Below are 25,927 nucleotides of genomic sequence, written 5' to 3'. Positions count from 1 at the left end.
ATCCGAAGTTGGAAATGAAAATGCTACCAAAGCACAATTGGAAAGCTATCATGTGGAAAAAGGGATCAATGTTACACTATATGTCTAATTTGTACTTCACCTGTCCCAGGAGAGTGTGATGTGACAGCATAAAGGAACTTTACTCTGGGTAATACTTGGGCTGGAAGTTTTCGATAGTTCAGGGTTGAGGAAGCTTTATCTTCTCTCTAATTCATGGGGTATCTGCCTCTAGGCAATATCTAATGGAAGGTAGGAAGGTAGAATTATGCTGTATATGCGTAGTTATGTCTGATGGGCTGGTGTTACAGCAGCTTCACTTTCTATCTAACCTGTGCTACCCATGTCTAGCTCTTAATACAAAAATTAAAATGATGCAAAGCAACATTTATTTAAAATGTTTTAATTATATAAGGGACAGAAAAATGCCCGACTTCAACAAATGAGGTAACCTTCCTATTTTTGTTGAAATATTAGACCAACCTCATTACTAATGGTGATATCATCGACTACAGCAGTTCACTTGTTTGATAGGGAACACTAATTTCACTAAAGACTAATTTTGGATGTGTGGTTTGATCATGTTAACTCTATTCTTTCATGTTGAAGCTCTAATTTCTGAACTATGAATTCAAACTGAAACCTTGTAGCCAGTGTCTGCTCCACTTGATACTTAGATTTTCAGAAACTTTGACAAGGTGCCACACATGAGGTTGCTTAACATGATAAAAGCCTATGGTATTACAGGAAAAATACAAACATGGATAGAACATTGGCTGATTGGCAGAAGGCAAAGAGTGGGAATAACGGGAGCTGGTTGGCTGTCAGTGACCAGTGGTGTTCTGCAGGGGTTGGTGTTAAGGCTGCTTCTTTTAACATTGCATGTCAATAACTAGGATGATGGAATTGATTGCTCTGTAGCCAAGTTTGTGGATGATACAAAGATAGCTGGAGGGGCAGGTAGTTTTGAGGAAGTGGGGAGGCTACAGAAGTACTTAAACAGCTTAGAGGAATGGGCAAGGTGGCAGATGGAACACAGTGTTGGGAACTGTATGGTCATGCACTTTGGTAGAAGAAATAAAAGGGTAGACTATTTTCTAAATGGAGAGAAAATTCAAAGATCTGAGGTGCAAGGTCTTCGTGCAAGATTCCCTAAAGTTTAATTTGCAGTTTGAGTCATTGGTGAGGAAGCCAAATGCGATGTAAGCATTCATTTTAAATGGACTCACAGAGTATTGTGAGCAGTTTCGGATCCCTTATCTAAGAAGGGATGTGCTGACATTGGAGAGGGTTCAAAGGAGGTTCATGAAAATGATTTCGGGATTGAAACGCTTGTTATATGAGAAGAGCTTGATGGCTCAGTGCCTCTACTCACTGGAATTCAGAAGAATAAATGAGTGAAATACTTCAAATATCTAAACATTGTTGCTGCTAAAATCAACCTGCTTACAACTGAGTCCCTATCACAACTGTGCATTAAAATTTATGCACTCATGAGGTTAATCTAACATTGTTCTCCAAGAAAAGGAACTGCTCAGGGCAGTTTTAATTGAGATGTTCAAAATGATGATTGGGTTTCTGAAGTGGCAATAAGGGAAAAATTGTTTCTACTGGCAAGAGGTTCAATACCCAGAGATAAATGAAAAAGAAAACAAGATTTTCAAACAATGTGTTGTTAGATGGGATGCACTGCTTCTAAAGGAGGCACAAACAGACTGAATTAGAATTTTCCAAGGAAATGGGGTAGATATCCTGAAAAGGACCAATTTACAGAATTATGGGAATGGAATGAATGGGAGAGGCATGCTATGTGGAATCATCTCTTTCTGTGATGTTTCATTCTTAGTGATTTTTAGTGATTTCCCATTGCCTACAAATGCAAAGGGCCATTGGGTTACACAGACACATTTAGCACAGAAGATAGTGAAATATTTATAGTCAGCAGTAAATGCGTTGAGTGAAATGTTAGATTGCACATAAGCAGCTCAAACCTGGGGCTTCTTGCCAATGCACTCTTTAAGGCTTTTTGAAAAAAAAACTTTTCTTTCCAATTTACTTTTTCACCACAAACCAGTTCAACCTTCACAGAAGCACTTGAAGCATGAGGACAAGTTAACCCCAAATACACTTCCCTAAAAACCTCAATCACACACACAACCAGGGAGGCCCACAGCTGGGGTGATGGGGTTGTCCTGTGAAGAGGCAGCTTAGCAGTCAGGGCACTGGATCAAAGGTAGAATGATTTCAAATTCTATAATTATTAATGAATAATTACTGAACAACCTTATATAGGATGTTAACACCTTTTTCTTGTATAAAGAAATCTACAACTTGCTATTTTAGAGTTCAAACTGTAAGATGTTAAAATTCTGTATGATGTTAAAGCTGTATGAGGGACTTAGATATGGCCCTTGTGGCTAAAGGGATCAGGGGGTATGGAGAGAAGGCAGGTACAGAGTTCTGAGTTGGATGATCAGCCATGATGATACCGAATGGCGGTGCATGCTTGAAGGGCCAAATGGCCTACTCCTGCACCTATTTTCTATGTTTCTATGTTTCATGACCGACTTGAGAATAGCTTACTGTAAATGCCCAACTTGTTCACTGGTGTCTTGGGGATTCTTCTTACTTCATCCACCCACTCCCATTTAGTGACTCCAGTGCATTATGTGGCTATGCCCTTGGAGATGTCCCTGTTTGTTGGACCAATTAAGGATGGGGGGGTGGAATAAGTGTGACTTGGTCTTTCTGCTGCTTGCACTGTGTTCCTGGCTCACTCTATATCTCCAAGTTGCTCCCTTATGCCTCTGCTTTCCTCTCTGTGATTTGATCAAGTCCATTAAACTGTTACATTGTGGGATCTCGCCTTGCTTGTGTGTAATGACCTGTGTTTACACATCCCAACCGGCATGCACTCACACACCAGCTCTCACTCTCAAATCACCTTTAACATAGTCTCCCAGTGGCTGGAAACTACATTCACCATGATCTCAAAATGGCTGTTGTCAGAAGGGACAATACCAGCAATTGAATGACAATATGATACAGTTGGTCTGTTTTGTCTGCAGAGCCGAAGTCTGGGATGGGTAAGAAGAGGACAGGGATGAGACAGTCTGCTGGACGGTGATACAAATATTCTCTGGATCAAAGGGCACAGCTAAGTCACACTGCTCACCACCTGCCAGGTCCTGACACAGATAAGGCAGCAACCACTCTGGAAGGCTTACAACCAGCTCTGGGAAATGGGTGGCTCTTGAACAAGAGGACATTACTTCAAGATAAGAGCTGGTTCTTAAAATAATTTTTTTTGCCTCAAAGGGTTGTGAATCTCTTTCCTGAAGATGGTGGTGGCAGTATCATTAGATATATTTAAGGTGGAGATAATTTTAAAAGAATAAGAAATTGAGGGTTGTGGGGAACTGGCACAGAAGAGGAGCTGTTAGATCAGCCATGATCATATTGAACGGTAGGGCAGGCTTGAGGGGATGAGTGGTTCACCAAAGCTCCCAAACCCTTAATTAGTTACATACATGAGATCTCATCAAACTCTGGAAGTCCCTTGCTGGTGTGTGTCTGTGGGAGGATGCACCAGGGGTTGGATTATTGGTATGTCAGTGGGAGGATGTGCCAGGGGTTGGATTGTTGGTATGTCAGTGGGAGGATGCGCCAGGGGTTGGATTATTGGTATGTCAGTGGGAGGATGAGCCAAGGGTTGGATTGTTGGTATGTCAGTGGGAGGATGCGCCAGGGGTTGGATTGTTGGTATGTCGGTGGGAGGATGTGCCAGGGGTTGGATTGTTGGTATGTCAGTGGGAGGATGCGCCAGGGGTTGGATTGTTGGTATGTCGGTGGGAGGATGCGCCAGGGGTTGGATTGTTGGTATGTCGGTGGGAGGATGTGCCAGGGGTTGGATTGTTGGTATGTCGGTGGGAGGATGCGCCAGGGGTTGGATTGTTGGTATGTCGGTGGGAGGATGCGCCAGGGGTTGGATTGTTGGTATGTCGGTGGGAGGATGCGCCAGGGGTTGGATTGTTGGTATGTCGGTGGGAGGATGTGCCAGGGATTGGATTGTTGGTATGTCAGTGGGAGGATGTGCCAGGGGTTGGATTGTTGGTATGTCAGTGGGAGGATGTGCCAGGGGTTGGATTGTTGGTATGTCAGTGGGAGGATGTGCCAGGGGTTGGATTGTTGGTACCATATACTCAATGAGTACAAACTGCCAGGCAGAAACAGGTTTGAAATAGGTAGAAAGCAGGGCTCAAGCATGCTTCAGTCTTGCCAAGGAGTACATCTACTCATCACATGACAAATTAGGATTTCACACAGCAACATGAGGGGCTCTTCAAATAACACTCTCCTTAGTGGCCTTTAGTTAGCAAGGGGCTCTCTCCCCAAGGATTGATTAAGGTGAAGAACACAGATGCCTTTCTGGGCGAGTCCAAGAGGAATAAAGGAAATGAGAGATAGGGGAAGGCTCATATGGAGTATAACAATACCATCAAGCAAATGGAACAAATTACTGATTTCTGTGGTGTGAAATTCTGTGTAATTCTTTCAATTTCATCAACTTCTCCGTTTAAAAAGCCTTAAGGAATCCAGATAGCCCCAGATACATAACAAGCTTTCAAAGCAAAAAAAGCAGCCAGCTTTGCAATGATATAACAAGCCTTGTAAGATTTTTGTGAAACACATCCATGAGATGTTACAGTTTAGGGCAAGCACCAAATGCTTCATGTTCCTGTAATGTCCCTCTGCTCCAGTGATCTTCCTATATGAGCACTTTGTGTCCTCTACCAACGTTCAAAGAAAATCTGCACTAAAAATATAGGTTAGGAAACTTGAGCGAGTTCTGATAGGCCGAACTGGCTCAAGAGGATGATGTTCCTGTAGGTCCGTCTTGGAAGTTGCTCTCACACTTGTACATATATATTCCACTGTAGGGAGTTCTTGCCTGACTGAGTAAAAGTAAGAGGCTGAGACATTGGTCTCATCTGGGGCTGGTGTTAGCTACAAGATTGTTAGTATGTGACAGGTGACTCTACATTGTGACAATTGACCAGAGGTGGAGAGGACAAATAGACTTTGTGCTGGAGAAGATGAAATAAAGCCTGACCTAGATCAACCAGGATGAGAATGGGGACACAAGTCCTGATGCAGTGTTTTAACCCAAAGTATCGACAATTCCTTTCCTCCAATAGATGTTGCTTGACTTGCAGAGTTCTTCCAGAAGATTGCTCTTTTTTGAGAATTGGAATAGTCAAGCCAGTGATCTAAAAGTGGTGATGGAATTGGTTGCAAAAGTTTGGAGTTGTGTTTTGGCAGATGGCAATGACTTTAGTTCACTGAAGATAAAGCTGTCCAGGAACCATCAGGGACTAGCCAAGAGTAGAACTTGGGAAAGGATGGGTTGGGGGGAGGTGTAATAATGAAGGATAAATCTTTGAATACTTTCCTAGTAATGGGATAAGAGTGGGATAAACAAGATTTGTTGGAATTCACTGGGATAAAATGGCAGATAAAAAAGTTTAGTCCTAATCAACTGTTACAGTAGAGTAATATGGAAGCCAGCTGTGGAAATGTGGAACTTGATGTGATGAACATATTTTAATGCTGATCAAATATCCTTAGCTAGTTTTACTAGAGTTAATGCCCTTTCCTCCAGTAAACATGGCTTTATCTCTCACCCATTGATTTCTCTTGATACTACCCCATCCTTCCTTCCCTCAAATACAAACATGATGTTCTTTACTGATCTGGCTTGAGCATGTCAAGCACTATCCCAATTTCCTGGATAATAAGGATGAATAACTTAACTCAGGACAATTCCCCAAGGCATGAGGGAAGTAGACAGCTTCAGTTTCTGTTCTCCCCATCCATAGCCCCTTGTGTTCCATGATATTTTTAACAATGAGGCGCTCTGGGAATTCAGTCACTGAGGTGGAGATTCCAGTTTGTATTGTTCCTTACCCACCAACCTCTTTACAGTTCAGTTCACTTCCCTTGCATTCATCACCTGTGGTTTCTCCATACTTCCCTAACAAGTTTATTCATCCACGAAAGCCTCCTACTTCTTCAAATCAATTCCCTACCATTTCTCATCTGCTTGCCTTACAGATGGTACTCAGGCACAGGTTCCATCTCACTGAAAGTCCTTACCCAACCTGCCCCTCTTTCTAACTTTGGTCTGAATACTCTGTGTCCCAGCAGTCTCCCAGTACAATGCAGAGATCAGTTTTAACACAACTCTCACACGTTTATCCTCTGGGATGACAAAATAAGTAGATTCTTGATGAAGCCTTGAGTTTGCTTCCCATTCCATAGGATTAGGATTACGGCTGATCTCCAATGCCAGTTCATCTTCCTGGTCTCTTCCGGCTCACTTACCCTTAATCATCTTTCATAGAGTCAATTAGTTCCACATACCATTTTCCACAACTGTGAGTTGTTATCTTCTATGGTCTGGATCACCTTCTCACAACCTCTGAAGTGGTTGCTATCCTTTCACAGTATTCCAACACAGTCTACCATGGAACCAGTCTCATTTCTTACTGGCCCAAAGGAGCAATCACTGCTCCCACTCCTGTCACTACCAGAATCTGATCCACCCCTAACCCACCCCACCCCCATGTGATCTGCGTGCCTTATCTGGTAAGTTACTCCTGCAGGCACCTGCATTATGATGAGTCTTTCTGCCAACACAAGAACTAACTCCATGTGACTCCCAACCTGACCAGGTAATGAAGACACGCAGTGGTACTGACCCTATGATTCCCTGCCCTCGATCCAGACCCCATAAAGCTTTCACACATTTGGTTTTGAATGTATGAGACCTCCCCCAGACTCTGCAATGAACCCCTGACTCAACATTGACCCTAAGTGATCCCTCCAAGATTTAGTACTGATACCATGGACAATGCCCTCCTAGTTACACTCTGTACTGATCCTGTAAGTTTAACTTCCATTGTACTGAGTGACCTGCAGGTGAAGAGATCCTTTGTGTTGCAATGTATAACCAAGCCTGGAGTGCCAGAAGCAGTAGATGCTGACTGCCGTTTTGAACTTGTATCAGTGGCCTCAGAGTCCTGAAGCACACCACCTACTGTTTGTGTTCAATATGCAGAGACTTTCTAGGTCAGATGGTGGATGGGCTAAGGGGGAACAGCAATGACATTATGTACAAAGGCCCATTGCCTATTGTTTGCCTATTAAGCAAGGATCATGAAGCATATGGTTAGTTAATGACCTGGTGACCAGTAAACATTAACTTTTCATCAGAAATGCCAACACTACTAATTCCTTGTGTAAGAAACTCTGAGAACACGTAAGCATTTGAATGCAACACATTACCAACAGGAGAATTTGTTTCATGGAACATTCCCCTATAGGATGTGTTAGGAACAGATTTACACACAATTCTGGATCCAGTCTATGAGTTGTTAAACTCCTGGTTTTTGATAAACTCAAGTATCATTGGATTATGTGTCCAGGCCCCACGAGATCACATACAAGGCATCCTAAAATGCTCCGTCATTGGCGTGTGAGGCTGTCATTATCAAAGTGTGTCAGGCAGAGGGCTGGAAAACTGGAGAACAAAGACTTATATTCAGGCCAGAGGTGATTACAAATGTGAACAGAATCAGGTTTTAACTGGCCTCTTCCATAGGAAACATTTTTTTTTAAAGATAGCCACCGACGTAACATACAGCATTGAAATGAATTTTTCTACACACACACATCATGGATCCAGCTCTGTGTGTTAACCAACATTCCAGCAGATGGATAATGAGGAAGACAAGCTCTGAACTCAAAGCACTGGTTTGTTTTCTTACCCAGGCAAATCCATACTATAGTAGCCATCACATATGGGATAACTAGCAAGCATGAAAATTAATAGGAAAGGGGAACGGGAGAGAGAAAGAAGAAGGGTGATAAAGTTAACTCACTCTGAACATGCAGCATGCAGCAGCTTGGATAGCAGTGCACTCATCCACAAACCCCCACTGTGTTACTTTCACACTTTAAACCGATGATCTGGTTACCCCGTAGCTGGGCCAGTGGATAAGTCACAAAGCAAATGGTCATAAGGCCCACTGGGCCCACAGAGTGGGCAGGTCTATGGGAAAGCCCAAGTGTCAGATCCATCAACAGCAACAAGTACTTGGGCAGCGAGGGTCCTATGGCAGGTTTACGAATCAGTGAACAGGCGCAGGGCTAATGGTAGGCCCAAGGCCAACAAAAATCAATGGGATCTGGGCCAGAGTCAAGGCCTGTCATATAATATAGATCCAGGCACAAGTGTGAACCAGATAATTAACACCGGCAGAAGAAGCTGCTTTTATATGATCACATTAATCAAAAAAAAATCACATGATCCTTCATTCCGAATAGTAGTTCAAAATACTTATGGAAGACGTACAATTCTGATCAGTGATGTTAAATGAGTCAATTAAAATAGAGATGTGAATCCAGAACTCCTTATTTTCAATCTTAGTTCTCATCTTGCCATTCCATATTAGCTTTCCAGAACCCGAGGGGGAATGGTTAACATGTATCATTCAGCCCGATAAAATGGGTAACCCAAGTACTATGCCCTGCCTTTCAAAGCATCCCACAGCCCAGATTCTCTGAATTCCTTAGCCTGGCTAATCACAGAACTCTACATCTGGGACAAGGCTGTCCACATAAATTTATGGCACAGAAGGAAATCATTCACATCTAGGAATCATGTGGGGTAGTGGTCCCCAACCATCAGGTCACGGACCGGTACCGGGCCGCAAAGCATGTGCTACCGGGCCGCGAGGAAACGATATGATTTGGCGATATGAAAGGATATGAGTCAGCTGCACCTTTCCTCATTCCCTGTCACGTACTGTTGAACTTGAACACCGCCACCCCACCCCCGTCGGCCGGTCCGCAAGAACATTGTCAATATTCAACAGGTCCTCTGTGCAAAAGAGGTTGGGGACCCCTGATACGGGGTAATTCCAGCTCACTTTTCACATTCACTAACCAGCTGCTTTTCAAAAAGTCATGCATTCCTGCTTCCAATGTTCTTAGGTTCTCTATCTTGCTCTGGGTGAAGATTTCCTTTAAATCTCCTGTCAGTGATCTTCTATTCACTTCACTGAATAGAAATAGGTCTGTAAACATTCCAGCCATCGTGGACTTTACAGGTCTCACCAAATCTTCAAAGAAATGACCTACGCCATGTTGACATGCAAACTCTTGGCCGTCGTTCCAACCCTGGCTGAATGGGTCACCCTACAGCATGAACTGGAGTTCCTGCCATGCATACCCGAGTCCTGGGCTGTCTACTGTAAATGAGTTGCCACTTATGTGTATTCTTCTGGGATTCTGTCTCCAAATACATTAGAACAACTTTCCTCCCTTCAGCATTTCGTCTACTAGTAGGCTGACCCATCCCAGCCTCATAGTACTCACCTTACTTGAGGCAATTGGAAAAAGACCAGACATACAAGGTTGTACAATCTATAATAGTCATTTAGTTGTTCCTCAATTATTTTTTAGGATAATCATGTGAAACAAATATATACTGTGTTGTGCAAAAGTCTTAGGCACCCTATTTTATGGTTTCAGAGGGTATGGCCTCCACAGATCCTTGATCTCAACATCGTCGAAGCTGTCTGGGATTACAGAAACAAGCGAGACATCCAAAACCTGCAGAACTCTGGACAGTTCTCCAAAATGCTTGGAACAACCTACCAACTGATTTTGTTGTAAAACTGCACAACAGTGTACCTAGGAGAACTGATGCAGTTTTAAAAGCAAAAGGTGGTCACACCAAATATTGATTTAATTTTCTTACCATTTACTGCTCTTTATAGCATCTTTTTGATATTTAAAAGTTTCTCATTTCATTATTTTTGTAAGTATCTTCACTTTATAAACTTTTTTTTATGTGTCCAAAACTGTTGCACAATATTGTTTAAAAAAACAGTTGTTTCATGCCTCTCTGATCTTTCTCCCAGAAGTGTCCTGGAGATAATTGTTAATTTCCTAGATGATGCAGATCCATCAGAGAGCTCAGCACCTGGCTCTCCACTGCTAATACCAGGCATTTCATGTAGAGGTTTTCAGCTTGATATTGTTCTTCATCTCTCAAGTTGTAGCTGCACTCCCTCGTCCTGAAGCCATGGTTTACTTTCAAACAGCATTTAATTAAATGGTCCTATCCTGAGTTTACATGCTTTCCAACTGTGTTCTCCAGGGACGTTATAATCCATCTCTCCGTGCTACCAGGAGCCATTCCCTGCACCATTACTATAGACATTTACCTTCTGTCCTTTAGATTAGTACTGAATAAAATGCTAAATGTGTGACCCTATTGGATCTATACAGAACAATCTCTACCTTCTAGTTTCATCACAGATCATATCACTGTTGCCCTGACAGCTCTTCCTCTAGAATGGCTGTACCCTGGCACCCTGTCATGACCTCTTCAGGCCTCTGTGGCTTGCTGTAGAGCTTTGGGCTTCTGGGTTTCTTGAATACCTGTATTTATTAGTTGTTAGAGCCGTAAGCCCAGGTACTTCCTGTTTGGTCTTGTCAGGATTATTAAGTTTCCCAAGTTCTATGATTATTTAAAGGGGACTCTCATTGTGCTCTGTAATTGGGTTTGTGGAGAATTATTTGTCTTGTAGTGTCGCTCAGATGTGGCTCTGATGACCTGTTGTTATTGCCAAGCCCAGCCACTTGTTTCCATCTCTTTATGGAGTGGGGGACTGCTGTTCTTCCGCTCCTGGGTTGAGTCACTGCCAGAGCTCACCGTGACAGAGTCTGCTGTCCTCCGCGTCTGGACTGAGTCGATGCCAACGACCACCATGACAAAAAGAGTCTGCCGTTCCTCTACACTTTATTTTTAGCTGCTGCTTTATTTTGCACTTAATCAGCTTGCAATGCTTTGCACTGATCCTTGTTATCCTCTTCGTCCATTGTCCAGATCTTTCGTACATTTCCTCAGCTCTTTCAATTGTTGATGCCATTGTCATGTCAACAATGGCCATCAGTAGTTTTTCATTTCTGTTATATTTTATAATAGCACTAAAAGCCAAGTGCCTAAATCACTTCTCAGAACAATTCTTCCATTCTCATTCCCTCACTAATTTCCCTCTAAACAATTTTATCCCACATACCCATTGCTCTGTTCTCCGGCCACCCAATTTACAGTGGACAATTAACCCAACAAGAACCTGCCTGTTCTTGGGATGTGGGAAGAAACACGAGATTCTGGGGAAATCAAGGAAAACTAGATGAGGCACAGACTACACAATGAGCACCCAAACTCAGGATGTAACCCTGGTCTCTACAGCTGCTTAAGCAGTAGTGGTGACCGTTCTAACTGATCATCGTGTTTATATCACCCCCTCTATAAAAATCCGTCTCCTGTCAACCTCGTGCTCTCAGTGAACAAACCAATTTGCTGCTTCCTTACTGGCTGTTGCTTTGAATTGTTTCTTTCCCTCAGACAGTGGCACTTCCCTTTCAAACCCCTCACTCAGTCCAAATGAGGTAACTCTGAAGGACAGCACCAAGGCCTTGGAGATACTTGCCCCTTCGAGGTGGCCTGTCACTGAAACTGATAGAGTAAAGCTAGGAGATCCATGGGTATATGAACACAGGCAGTGTTGCAGCAGGTAAACAGCCTGGCCTGACCTGGAGTAAAGGGTCCAATTCAGCCACTGCATCCTTAGGGAAGGCATTAAGATGCCACCGTAGAGTAATGGTTAGTGCGATGCTATTACAGCTCAGGATGTTTCAGAGTTTGGAATTCAATGCCAGTACCGTCTGTAAGGGGTGTGTATGTCCTCCGTGTGGAGTGCATGGATTTTCTCTGGGTGCTCTGGTTTCCTTCCACAATCCAAAGACGTACCGGGTAGATTAATTGCTCACTGTAAATTGCCCCGTGACAAGGTTAGGGTTGATTGGGTTTGTTGGAGGTTGCTTGAAGGGCTGGAAAGGCCTACACTGCATTGTATTGCTAAATAGATAAAGACTGGCTGTGTACAAACTTACTTACAACACCATGAATGTCAACATTCCAATGTCCTTGAAGTGACAGGAGGGGGAATAGTCATAAAGCGCCTCAACGTGGAATCAGGTTCTTTAGTTCACAGAGTCAACATAACGCTGACCCACAAGATTCAAGATTTACACTCATACTACCTTAACTCGCTTCATTCTGCCCACTTTCCCGTTGACTCCCAGATTCTACACACCAGGGACAATTTACAGCGGACAATTGAGCTACCAACTCGATATCGTTGGTAAGCAGGAGGAAACCGGAGCATCCAGAATGTGCAGCCTCTTATATATTGTAGACAGCAGCGGAGGTCAGGATTGAAACTGGAGCCGTGTGGCAGCCAATCTGTGAGCTATTTTATTATGACTGATCAGCATATCCTGAGAAGAAAGGCTATCAGTAGTTTCAAAATCTAATAGCAAAGGAAAAGAGAGTGGACAGACATTACATGTGTGTTATACCTTTGAACAGCTGGACAGATGGAAGCCAATACAGAAATGTGGAATGACACCATATACAGCACAGAATACACAGTGAACCTCTGCTACACTCTTCTCCCTGGGGGCCTTCCCTAACCCATTCTTCAGTTTGCTCTCTGACCTTTAATATTGTTTGTTTTACCCTGGGCGACTATCTCTGATATTTATTTGGTGTTTAACTGGACTATTATCAATCCTGTGGCTACAAAAGTCAAAGGCTGGGTGATCTATGCTGAGTAATTCACCTCTTGATTCCCCACAGCTTTGCCACTACCGAGGCTACATGAATCGGGAGTGTGATGGAATACCATCCACTAGGTCGGATGAGCAAAGTACCGGTAATATTTGAGAAGGGAACATGGCTGCCCACTTGACTGGCACACATTCCACCAGCTCTTCATTACGACAGAATGTACACAAGAAACGAGGAGCCCCTCAAGCCTAAGCTGCTATTCAATATCTTCATGGCTGTTCTGTTCCAGACCTCATCTCCTCTGTGCCTGTTCCCTATACACCCCAAATCTCTATACCTTCAAAAATAATGTATCCACCTTCACCTTAAATACTGAGCTCACCTCCTCAACTCTTTATTCCAGTGCCTCTCCAGCGTTATATACAATCATCTGTCCTCTGCTCTTGCCCTTCTTGCAACTCCAGGACAGAGAAGAGAGCAGAAAAACAGAAACACCATCACACTTGCAAGATCCATTCCAAGGCAAACACCATCCTGACTTACTGCTCCTTCACCACCACCGGGTGCAAAGTGAAGAACTTTTCATAGCCATTGGCACAGATGTGTATCATAAGGTTTGAAGTGGTTTGAGAAGAGTACTCACAACTACCTTCAAAATAAGTATGGTTAGGCAATAAATCCTGACACTTCTCAGTAATGGTTCACAGTAACATGTGAGAAAGGGAGAGGCCAGCAGATATCTAGAAAGAGAGCAGGCCAGATATCTTATACTGCAAACTCCTCTCTATCTATATGGCCAAGATGAAGGGTCTTGATCGAAAATGTCAATTTCCCTTCGTAGATGCTGCCTAACCTGCTGAATTCCTCCAGTGCCTTTGTGTGTTAACATCTTAGTACTACCCAGCTCAAAAAAAGCAATTAAACACATTAAATCCAAGCAAAAAAAAATTGGTATTTTGTGATTTTCTTAAATTTGCTGATACAAGTTGTGCAAAACTTTAAGTGAGATTGAAAATTATAAATTTTTAAATCTTTTTCCTGTCTTGGCCTGTTCTGAAGCTCCTCACTTTACATCAGCAACTTGCAGGGTGACTGTGCCCAGGGAATAAGAATCATGAGCTAACGTTAGGTCAGCTGCTAAAAGCTCAGGCAAAGAAAAGAGGGAGTAGTTAGTGAGAAAGTGGAGAGTACGGAGAATGTGAGACAGTAAGATCAGCAACGTAAGATATACAGGGTTGATGAATATCAGGGATTCTATCAAGATCACTTGTTAAACATTTGAACTGATTACCTTCTCTCATTGCTGGGCTTTTCTCTACCCAATCAATTAAAATGTATTTAGCATTCACCTAATATCAGGCCACTAGTATTGTGACTAACAAAGGTGCAGTGGGGAAACCCTCGTTCTACTAGAAAATTAGCCATAGATAGATGTGAAATAAATAGGGTGTGATTGAGACTCTGTGCAGCTAAGGAGTTAGAAAGGCAAATGGCCTTTGACTTTTATTGTAAGAGAGGTAGGGGGTGGTGTTTAGAAATAAAGGATAATTATTACAACTGTAGTGTGTTGGTAAGGTCAAACCTGGACAGTGTTTTGGCATCCTTCTTTGAAAGGGAATATAATGTCATTGGAAACAATCCCATAAAGATTCAGAAGACTTCTTCCTGAGATAATAGGTTGTCCTATCACCAATAAATGAGATTCACAAAAGAAATGAAATGCTTAGAAGAATGAGAGATGATCTTATTGAAACGTACAAGATCCTAAGGGGGTTTGGCAAGGTAGGTATTGAGATCTTTGCACCAATGGGAGAGTCTCAAACATAGGGATGAAGTTACAAGATTGGGATTGGTCAGTTAAAACCGAGTTTTATAGAAACTTTGTGCAGAGGGTGGCAAATCTCTGGAATTAGATGTAGATTACCTGAAATTGGAAAGTTTCCCCTTTGGACTCAAAGAGATCAGCTCTAGCATTTCTCTGACCAGTACCAGAAGTTAGTAATCAACTTTTTCCAGTCCTGGCCAAATTTCAAAATGGAGTGGATGGAGGCTGAATAGGTGATCATTATGAGGCAAAAAAAAAAGCCTTCCCTTGTAACTTATTGTGGATTTTCAGTAATGTCTCGTAGGTGGGCTTAGTTAATGACTTCTGTCTCTTCTGTGAAACTTACCGAGCTTCATAAAGGCCACTTTAAAACTTGTGCCATTGGAAGGTGATGGAGGGCAGACAGGATAAGAGCAAGGCTGTGAGAGGAGGTGGTGCAAAATTGGGAGGGTTAGGAGGAGGACAGAGGGAGAGGTGAGGGCAAAAAGAAGTCGAGGATGACGAGAACAAGGGATGGGAAGGAGAGTGGAGTGAGGGGAGTATGATGCTAAGGGTAGAAGTGTGGTGATGACTGTGCGAATAGATGGTGGGTTGAGGGTGATGGGGAGAGCAGGAGGGAGGAGAGGGAACACTGTAAGGGAGGGTTATAGGTGGGGAAAGCCAAGCTAATTCTACACTATGCTACACTTCATTGTAGTCATCTGGCTGAGCCTGTCCTATTTCAAGTCTACTCCTGGCTGTCTGCTGCGGAAGAGACTGAGAAAGGTGAAGATCTCCACAGTTTATATCTTCAGAAGTTAAGGTTGGTGAGCATGCAGGGAGAGGTTAATGAGGAACTATTTTCAGATGTAGGACAGAGATGGGAAAGGCTGGGCGAATGGAACCAGTCTGCCTGCTGCAGTAGTGCTACCATCTCCTGGTAATGTTAAGCACTGCAGTTAGCTCATTTTATCCACTCCCCCCCCCCCCCCCCCCCCAGGGATGAACAATGATCTACCTCACTGTTCAAAGTCCAGCAATGGACAAAATGCTGCAGATCCAACCTTAAAATCCTCTGCTACCATGATCCTATGATCTTAAACCGTCCAATGGGCACATGGACGCATAAAGCCCTGATATACCCTGAATGGAGTCTGCAGACTGAATATCAAGTTTAGATTCAAGGTGCACCTGCGATAGCCCAAGAGTGGTCTCCATCTCAGTTCGGAATTATTTTCTTGGGTTGGCCCGCATGTTAACTCTACATCTGTACTCACTGCTAAAAAACTAAATATTCATTAAGTTTTGCATTTTTAATTTATCACCATCAGTTTCAAGGGGTCTCAGTTTTTTCCTGGATATTACTGTAAAACTCACCTTGGTTAATTTGATATCCCTTGCAGGTATCTGCTCATACTCCCTTCTTGTAGCCAATATTAAATGCTTGTCATTATTTGTACTTCTCTCCATGGGGATTTTGCATGTGTGCCTTTTGGTACACCTTTTCTTGTAGTTTATGTTCTTCCTTCTCCCTGTAGCTGCCTGTGCTTTTTTCTAACAAGATACATGTTGAATATTGGTTTTGTACACCCGACAATCTGTTGGTATGTTTGTCCATCAGCAGATTTGTCCAATTTACCTCACAACCTTCACTTTGTTGAAGCTAGCTCAAGCCACACCACAGTGAATGTTCTGCTTTTGTGACATATTGAATGCATTCACACTCTGATCATAATTAGTCAATCTTCAATCACTGAGCACATGGCTGCTCACTAAATCTGGATTGCTAATTACAAAATTTAAGAAGGACTGCCCCCTAGTGTCTCCGTGCACAAATTGTTACAAAGATTAGCCTGTAGGAACAATTATTTAACTATTGGTTTATAGAATTTGGGACTTTTCTCAATGGCCCCCAAGAAGGTGGCAATGAGCCACCATCTTAATCCTCACCTGTCCTTCTAGTGATGGTGCTTCGACAGTTCTGAATGGTTCAGAGCTCCAGGATTTAGGTCCACTGACAGTGAAGGAGCAGTTATATATTTTCAAGGCAGGGAGGTATGTGGCTGATGGAGAACCTACAGGTGGTGATCTTTCTCTGTGCCTGTTGCTCGGCTTCCTCAGCGATAGAAGGGTTTCAAGGTGAAGGGTAGCACATTTTGTAGGTGGGACACACTACAGCCATGATGCATCAGTGATGAAGGGAGAGGGTGGCAGATCGGGTGCTAATCGAGTGAGCTGTGCTCTTCCAGATTTACTGAATGCTGCCGGTATTACAGTCAGCCAGAGTACGCGGAGTGTTTTCCATCACACACCTGGCTTGTACTTTCAAAAGGGCTTTGAAGAGTCAGAGGTGAAGCTCTTCCCTGCTTATCTGAGCTATGACATTTACGTGGTTACTTTGGATATGGGACTCCCAGGATGTCGATAATGGTGGGCTCAGTGGCTGCTATTCAGTGACCAAGTGTCAGAGTTTCACTCTACTATACTAGAGATGTTCATTGCCTGACATTAGTGTGATGTGAATGGCATAATGTTATGAGCCAGAATATTGTCTGTGCCTTGACGTTCAATGTATTGAATATTGAACGTCAACACTTTTGTCCTTTCAACGGAAAGAGTCAATGTTGAAGCAGCTCGTTGGACCAAGGAAACTGCTTAAAGAACTTGCATGACCATGTCTAGGGGATGACAAGACTAGTCTCTTCCATAACCAACTTCGTTCCTCTGAGATATGACGCCAGTCAGAAGTGTTGTCCTCTTGATGCAGTGAATTCAGATCTACCAGCCCTCTGATCCCATAATACTGCTTTACTGTCAAAAGTAGTCACTCTCACTTCTGAGTAACCATTTTAATTACTATGCCCATGCCCATTCAGTCATGTTGGTCAACGGTCTCCCCTTTTGCCACGATAAGGTTACTCTCAGGGTGAAGGAGCAACCCTTCATATTCCATTTAGGTAGCTGCCAACCTGAAGACATGAACATCGGCTTTTCCTGTTCCGTCCCTCTTCCCTCCTCTATTTCCTCTGGCCTCTTTCCTCTTCTCCTCACCAGCCTGTCACCTTCCCCTGCTTCCCTTCTTTCTTCCCTTTCTCCTTGGTTCACTCCTCTTTCCTATCAGATTCCTTCTTCTCCAGCCCTTTACCTTTCCCACCCACCTGGCTTCACCTATCATTTTCTAGCTAGAGTTCCTTCCCCTCACCTCACCCTTTTATTCTGGCATCATTTCCCTTTCCTTTCCAGTCTGGAAGAAGGATCTCAGCCCAAAATATTGACTGTTTATTCATTTCCATAGATGCTGCCTGAACTGCTAAGTTCCTCCAGCATTTTCAGTGCGTTGCTTAAGGAACATACATGGCAGGGCCTGGGGGAATGACAAGAATAGTCTCCTGCAAAACCATCTTCGTTCCTGGTTGGAGTTGTTTTAATGTCAAAGTTAGTCACGCTTACTTCTGTTCAGTTGTTTTGTAATCAAGTCTAAATCGACAGCAGTGGATGGGCATGGTGGGTTTCCTAGTACACTATCAACAGCACTTTCCTTCAAAATACTGAGATCAGAGTAAACAGGTAGAGTGGTGATTACTGATGTTTGTGCAAAGGACATACAGGGCAATATCCCATGACCTCAGGTAGATGCCAGTGGTTATAACTGCATAGGAACAGCCGATTCTGGAGTCCAAGTCTCTACACTACAACTGTGCTCATGTCTGGTTTCATAATCTTTGTTCTAACCAGTGCTCTTGGCCATTCCCTGGAATCCACTTGGATGAAGAATGATCTCTGAGAGGGTGGGATTCTAAAGAAGGAGCCAAAATGAATCAACCACTAGGAACCAGGTAATGATAGTTGTAACTATTTCAGGCTTCATTAACGCACTCAAGTTACACTCCTACAAAACAGGGACACGCAAATAAGAATGCTGTTTCCAGATTACAGTTCGGCATTTAACGCTATTGTCCCACAGACCTTGGTGAACAAACCCCTATTCCTTGGTCTAAATGCACCACTGTATCCAAAATGTCTTGGGTTCAATCATCAACGAGTTTGGGTTGTTCCTGGAATCTCTGAGTTCAATTAGCTCCTTAGCTTGACACTACCCTTTAAGCCTGGACATGACAACACTGCACTGTACTATACCGACTTACTGGTTATGGAATCAACTTATTCTGCTTATTGTATACTGTTTGGCATTGAAAGATTTTCATTTATCCGTTTTTGGGATCCGAATGTCACTGCAAAGCCATCATTTATCGCCTGACTTCAATTGTCCTTGAGGTGATAGCAGTGAGCTGTCTTTGACCATAAGACATAGGAGCAGAACTAGGCCACTTGGTAAATAGAGTGTGCTCCGCAACCTCTTCTTAAGCCTCTGCAGACCATTTAGAAGTGCTGTCACGAAGGATATTCCAGACCCAGTGATAATTGAAGATCAGCAATATACTCCCAAACCAGCACAGTGTGCAACGTGGAAGGGTATCTGCGGTTAGTGGTGTTCCCATGCATTTACTCTCTTGTCCATCTAGATGCTAAGGGTTTATCAGATGCTCTCGGTTGATACTTAATCTGCTATTAGGAAATGAGATAGGGTAGGCGACAGAAGTTTATGCTGGGGAACACTTTGCATCCAGCGATCACAATGCCATTAGTTTCAAAGTAAATATACAAAAAAGATAGGCCAGATTTGATGGTAGCAGAAAGGGTCTGACAAGTATGGATTGGGACAGGCTGTTTCAGGCAAAGATAAACTTGGTAAGCGGGAGGCCAAGTTTTGAGAGTACAAAGCCTGTAAGTGCCTGTCAGAATAAAAGGTAAAGATAATAGGGGTGGGGAAGCTTGGTTTTCACAGCAGTGTAGACAGGTAGGAACAAATGAGGAACTGCAGTATACTGTGTAAATCGTTTGCACAGCAGCCACTGTGTGCTGGTGGTGAAGGGTGGTTGATGGGGTGACAATCCACTGGGTTTCTTGGTTGTTGAATTCCTTGAGGATAAGGTAGTACTAACTCAGGCAAGTGGAGAGCTGCACTCCTTGTGGATAATGGAAAATCACTGAGGAGTCAGAAGGAGACTCATTTGCTGCAGGATACTTAGCCTTTGACCTGCTCTGTGGCAACTTTATGTTGATGGTGGGCACAAAGTGCCACTGAATGTCAAGGGTAAATGCTTTGTCTCTCTCTTGTTGTCACCCTTGTGGTTTGAATGTTCTTGCCACTTTACCAGCTGATGTCTGAATGTTGACTAGTCAGTGGTGAAGCCATTTAGCCACTTCTGATGACAAGAGCCCGTCTAAACGACTTATCTGCTCCTGCTACTCTCAGAGCTTCCTCCAAGTATTGTTCAACATGAAGTAGTTACTCATCAGCTGAGGGAGGACGAGAATTGGGAATCAGCACAAGGTTTCCCTTGCTTGTGTTTGAGCCAATGCATGGGGCTCGGGGTCAATCTGAGGAGATCCAGAAACTGTATTAGTGACTTGGATATTGTGTTTGGGGTAGAGTTTCAAATTCTGTATCCAGCATAAACTCAGTGTGGCACACAGTGAGGTGGAGGGCAACAGAGTACAATAAATACAGACAGGCAGAAAAACTGAGCAGAAGTTGCTGTGGAAGTTACTACAAAGAAATATGATGAGTTACAATTTGGGTAGACAGCACATTTCATAAGGGCCACAAAGCCATTAATTCCAACATCCAAATCGTATAGAATGAAAAGAAGCATTCTGAACGCCAACTCCTTGGAACACCACTAGTCACCAGCATCCAACCAGAAAAAAAAACACCCTTTATTCCCACTTTTTGCCTGCTGTTAGTCAGCCAATCTTCTGCCCCTGCTAGTATCTTCCCTGGAACACCAAGGGCTCTTTTTTTTGTTTAGCAGTCTCAGGGCTTTCCTTGCTTGTGTTTGACCCAAATTCCAGAAACCTTCATGAGGTCCAGAGCCAATCTGAACACCTCAAGGGTCAGGAACTGCATTAGTGACTTGGATATTGGGGTTGGCCCAAAGTTTTCAATTCTGCAGCCGGCAGTAAACTTATTGTGGTACACAATGAGGTGGGCAGTAATAGGATACAACAAAGGCAGGAAGATTGGGTAGAAGTTACAGTGGAAGTTACTACATACAGTTACTTCGGACATCCTGCGGATGATAAAACTGTTATTTTCCACATTATTTAATTAATTTAAATTTCCAGCTACAATGGAGGGATACAAACTCACATCTCCAGATTGTTCATGCAAGTCTCTGAATAATTATCAGCACAGTGTGATAACTAAAGAGCTATTTTGTGGTAGTTAAAAATTCCTCCTTCAAGCTACCTGAAGTCTTCCATTTCATTCCTAGCTCCTGGAACCTCAGAAACAAAACATTTCCTTTATCTTTTTCTCCTGCCACTGGCCATGAGTACAGTACTGAGCTAGTCATCCCTCTCCCTTGCCAATATCTATCCAAGCTAACCTGGAAAGTTCCTCAACCTGTTGACTGAAATGTAACATTTCACCTAGGTTCCCATTCTCATATCAGTGAATGTTATCAGCTCCGCTAATCCCATGGTATTATAGAGGTTAGCGATGGGGCATTCTGAGTTCAATTCTGGAGTCGTTCTGTGAGAAGTCTGCGCACGCCCACCCCGTGGAGTGCGCGGATTTTCCCTGAGTGCTCTGGTTTCCTCCCACAGTCCAAAGACATACTGGGTGGGTTCACTGGTCATTGTAAATTGCCCCGTGATTAGATTAGGGTTAATCAGGGTTGTAGGGTTGCTGGGGCAGCATGGCTTGAATGGCCTTTATGAGATACTCTGCGTCACTGATAATAAACCTGATTCTGCAGTCAAAGGCAGATCACACAGATGGCATCCAAAATCAGGACTGACCCCAATTGCCTGGAGCAGTAAGGCAGACCCTCTACTAGCCATGCCCCTGTTTTGCCCCAGTCCCTGGTCGTCACTACATGGCATGTTTAATGCATACAACAAAAGAAATTGTACTGCCAGGTATGATCAGTTGAAGTAGGTCAGTTTACTCCACACTAAAATAGCGCATACAATACACTCTCCTGTGACTGCAGCAACAGGAGAGGCATAGTTGTGAAAGCAAAGGTACAAATGAACTTTGTATACTTGTCTTCACCATTCAGTCCCGAGTATCAGGCAATAGACAGCATTTGTCTCTTTGAATTGGTAACCCTACAAGAATAGTGCATCGTCTATAGGACAACTTTAGTTCATCATCTATTACTCTGTTTCAACAAGACCTGAGCTTTTAGGGAGTTAATATTGTGTTTGATGCACTGCTTCATCCAACATATCCTGAAATGGGCAGGGAATGGATCATTTAGTTTGTCAGCAGATGCGCTGAAGGGCCTGTTCCTGTGCTGTGCTGTGCTGTTCTATGCTCTAACTGTGATGACCTGAGTAACAGACAGAGGGACTTCCATCGAACCTCATGTCTGTACACCCAGCGGGGAGAGGTGACAAACAAAAGCAAAACCTGGAGACCCATCACTGAGCCCTTGTACTACAATACAGTTAGATAGAAAATACCAGGGCTTTTTTTTTTTTACCTGGCAAAGATGCTCTGTGTTTGACATGTCACCAGATCATACCTAACTGTGTTGCATGTCACATGCCATCATAAGGACTGAGTGTGTTTTTTTCCACAGCTAGGCAACAGGTCTACCCTAGGTGAGATCCTGACTGTGGGCTAGCTTCCAGTAGTTCACAGGAGTTCTCAAACTTGAGAAGCAGAGACATCTGAACTAAGTTTCAAACATGTCCAGGCAGAGGTACAAGGTGGAGACAGCAGTTCCTTGGTCAGCAGCCAGCTGGCTCAGAGTGGAGGTCTATTCGTCTGAATGGATTTTCTTTCCATGCCCAGGACAAGCTTTGGCTAGTGAAAGGAACTGGCAAGTGTGGTTGGCAGATGCCAGCAACGTCAATGTCAGGGAGGAGGAACCCTGCAGTGCACATATGCAGCAGAGAATGGTGGATAAAATAAATGCAAGGGAAGAAATGCGATGCTGTGAGTCACAGGTATTTCAGAAAATAAAAAACTGAGAGTCTTGGAGGTCACAATGACCTTTGAAGCCCAAGAGCGGCCCAACTTTGAGAGGCAAACACAACCAAGAATATGTGAAGTATGTGGAACCTGTAGCTGAGAGCAGCCTCTGAGGAATTTCCAATGTAAATATGGTGCAATCCATAGGTCGGTACCTCCAATAACTGTTGCTTATGCCTCATTGCAAACCCTCAAGTTCATACAACTCCTAATGCAGAAGGCAAGGATAGCCCAGCTTTGCTGACAATCTACCTTCCTCTGGCCTCATGCCCAATCAACAGTCCTCCGCTTCAAGGACAGGAATATTCGTACATCATTATGAGTGGTTGTGGTCTGTGGACTCCCTTCTACCAGAGTTGGACTTCCCAGGAAGAAGACTGAAGAAAAGTGAGTCAGTGATCAGTGGGGTGGGGGTAAGGAATATTAGCTCTGGAGAAATACTTGGCCCTTGCTGTGAAATCCAAGATGCTTGGAAACCTTTCCTGCTTCATTAATGAGTAATGAGCTCTTGCAGTAAATCCTAGACCTGCCCTTTGCAATTTAGTATTTAATGGAATTCTGCCATTGTGCATTTCCCTGATCAGCACAAATAAAATCTCCCTCCACATTGCTCAATTCACCCAGCCAGTGGAACCTATGCATTCTTTTCCCAATTCAGGAGCCAATGACAATCTCCTTCCATTCACCCGAGCTACTAAGAATCAAGGACACGTTCTTCCTCTTAATAATTCTATGCTACATTCCCCCTTTTTAAAACAGCCTCCTTCTCCTCCATTCTTCCGCACTAAATCTCTTTTTCTTACTCACTCTTGATTCCTTTCACCCTACAATCCCACCTACCCTCCCAGACCCCCGCCACCTCACCGCCAAGAGGACACTTACTTGATGTTCTCCAGCCGGCTGGAGTCTGGTTTCAATGAACTGTTGCTCCGGACCATCTTGTGCAATGTGATCACGAGGAAGACCAGGTTCATCTGCAGGATGGAAACCACACCAAGTCATACTCGGATGGATCAATAACGCAATGAAAGAAGGTATAAAATCAATGGAAGCACATCTACAGCAAGACCACATGTAGAGCAGAGTCTGCTTGGGTTTTATGTGTATTAACTGAGGAACCTTCAAAGAACATACAACATAGTCAGGAACTTGCTTTTAATAATTCTAAACCAAATCCTGCTCCATCTGCTGAATGATTTGGCAAGTTGAAATTTAATTTTGAAAAAAACCTACATCACATCTTCTGGAATTTGGGGCTGGCTTCCTGATTACTATCCTTGGATCCAAGCCCTAAGGACAAGGTTGAAACTCCAGTACAGTACTGAAGGAGTACTGTTGTAAGTACCCTTCGTATGTGGATTCCCAAATGATCTTCGGATATTCAATTATTTCACTTCGATGGATAAGAGTATTTCTCGTGTTCTGGACAATAATTCTTTCTACAAACACCGCCACAAACAGACTGCCAAGCAACATATCTCCAGCTGAGAATGGTGTGAAACTCAAAGATGAAAGGGGATAATGGCATTGCCATGCATCTGGTTCTATTGTTTTTCCAAGTAATGGAGGTCATGGATTTGGGAAGTGTTGTTGAAGAAGCCTTGAAGCTATGTTGTAATGCAGCATCGTGCTGCATCCTGTATATGGTCCACGCTACAATCAAGAAATCTCTACAGTGAAGGTAGGGGATACTCAAATAACTAGATAACTTCAAATAAACATCCACACATTCGACAGGCAAGTATGAACACACAAACATACACAATAAAGGCTTATGAGTGAATTAACACAGATCCACTACGAAGCTGGCAAAGCACCATTATCCAAACTTACCATTATAACAAAGGACACAGGTCCAATGAAACTCCAGATGAAATAGTTGTCCACTCGCAGCCAGCATCTGTGTGTTTTGGAGGTAGGGTGGTGGGAGGATTGGATGATGAGAATTAGGAGGAACAGATGAAAAAAGTGGAGTGGAAAAGTGAAAAGGAATGGACATTGAGAGGAAAAGCATCGTGGAGATGATAAATAGAGGAGGAAAGCAGAGAGAAAGCATTAGTCCAGTGTGTTAGATGGAGTGAAACACAATGTTAGTGATAAATGTGCCACAGTCAGCCTCATTCACTGCCCCCTCATTGGTGATGGATATCCTGCCTTAAATATCAACTGTGACAGGGCGCAGAGGCATTTATCACTGAAATAAAACACTGAACCACAACTTAGCACTTGCCAATGGTCTGAAGCTTAGAGGGGAATATTACTCAGGAACTTGACTGGTTTAGTGCAAAGTACTAAATCCATAAGGCTGGGAGCTTTGTAGTTTAAACCAACCCCTCTTTAAACTAATCCAATCCAGAAAAAAAAACAACTACAGTTGCTGGAATAAAAACAGAAAATGCTGGAAACACTCGGCAGGTCAAGCAGCATCTGGGAGAGAGAACCAGATTTTTCAGGTTTCAGTTCTGAGATCCTCTGTGCCCATTTCAGTTCTGATATGACTGATTGGCACAGTAGGTCTGAGCTTCCCACTGCAAATTCACATGTATGTATAAATAACAGATTTAATTCCATCTGCATTTTAAAATTATGTATTTTCTCCTTACTTCATGCATTTTCACTGGAAGTTCCAGTCTCTGTGTGTATAATCGAAACAAAAGCCCGTTTCCCCTTTTGCCGATGCTACCTGACCTGCTGAGGGTTACCAACAATTTCTGTTTTTATGGCCTGTCTTAAGGCAATGCTGATTGGTATTCCTCCAAAACAAGACAACACTGCTCGCGTGACTATTACCAACAAAATCTGCTTCATGAAGATATTAGTATAGATGTTTAAAAGGGAAATTGAACATAAACGGTTTTAGGGGCTATGTTATACAAAGAGACCAGGGAGACAGCTGAATATCTCTCTTTCCTTTTGTTCACTGTCTGGGATGTACAGTTTTCTATCATGTGGATACTCATTGACGGTATGTATCAGGATCAACCTTGCAGCTGAAGGGCAAAATAAAATCTTCCAATACACATTTAATGCACACCAATTACCCATGCTGTGCTTCTTTCACAAATATTTGCTCTACTTAACAATTTTTGAAGCTTTATGGACAAAGCTATTTCAAAAGCTAAATATTACTGAAGTCCCCACAACACTTTCACTGTTGCCATGGCAAACTGCAATCTTGACTATTATTGAAGGACAAATTTCATTCTGATAAGTGGCTGTTTTCGGTGATTCTCAAAAAGGGCCACAGACTGAATGATTATCAAAGTCCCAAAACACTCTTTAAAGGAACATTTCTGAAAATCAGCAGGGTGCGAACAATCAGCTTCCGTTACATATATACAGACTGGAATACCTAGGAGAAATA

The 25,927-nt window shown here is 43.1% G+C and overlaps 1 protein-coding gene across 1 annotated transcript in view; it reads right to left on the bottom strand.

The window, feature by feature from the left end:
- LOC140191063 (adhesion G protein-coupled receptor L1-like) overlaps positions 1–25,927 on the bottom strand; it is a 281,887-nt gene that overhangs the window by 39,767 nt on the left and 216,193 nt on the right. The window contains exons 16-19 of the mRNA XM_072248138.1: positions 24,397–24,463; positions 23,446–23,537; positions 18,655–18,657; positions 7,827–7,868 (exon numbers count right to left, since the gene is read on the bottom strand). Of these exons, the coding sequence (XP_072104239.1) occupies positions 7,827–7,868; positions 18,655–18,657; positions 23,446–23,537; positions 24,397–24,463 (204 nt within the window). The remainder of the gene's footprint in view (positions 1–7,826; positions 7,869–18,654; positions 18,658–23,445; positions 23,538–24,396; positions 24,464–25,927) is intronic.

The sequence above is a fragment of the Mobula birostris genome, chromosome 32 (assembly GCF_030028105.1).
Source record: "Mobula birostris isolate sMobBir1 chromosome 32, sMobBir1.hap1, whole genome shotgun sequence".
Classification (NCBI taxonomy): domain Eukaryota; kingdom Metazoa; phylum Chordata; class Chondrichthyes; order Myliobatiformes; family Myliobatidae; genus Mobula; species Mobula birostris.
Note: the sequence above shows the minus strand (reverse complement) of the source record. Positions and strands in the feature narration are given on the sequence as shown.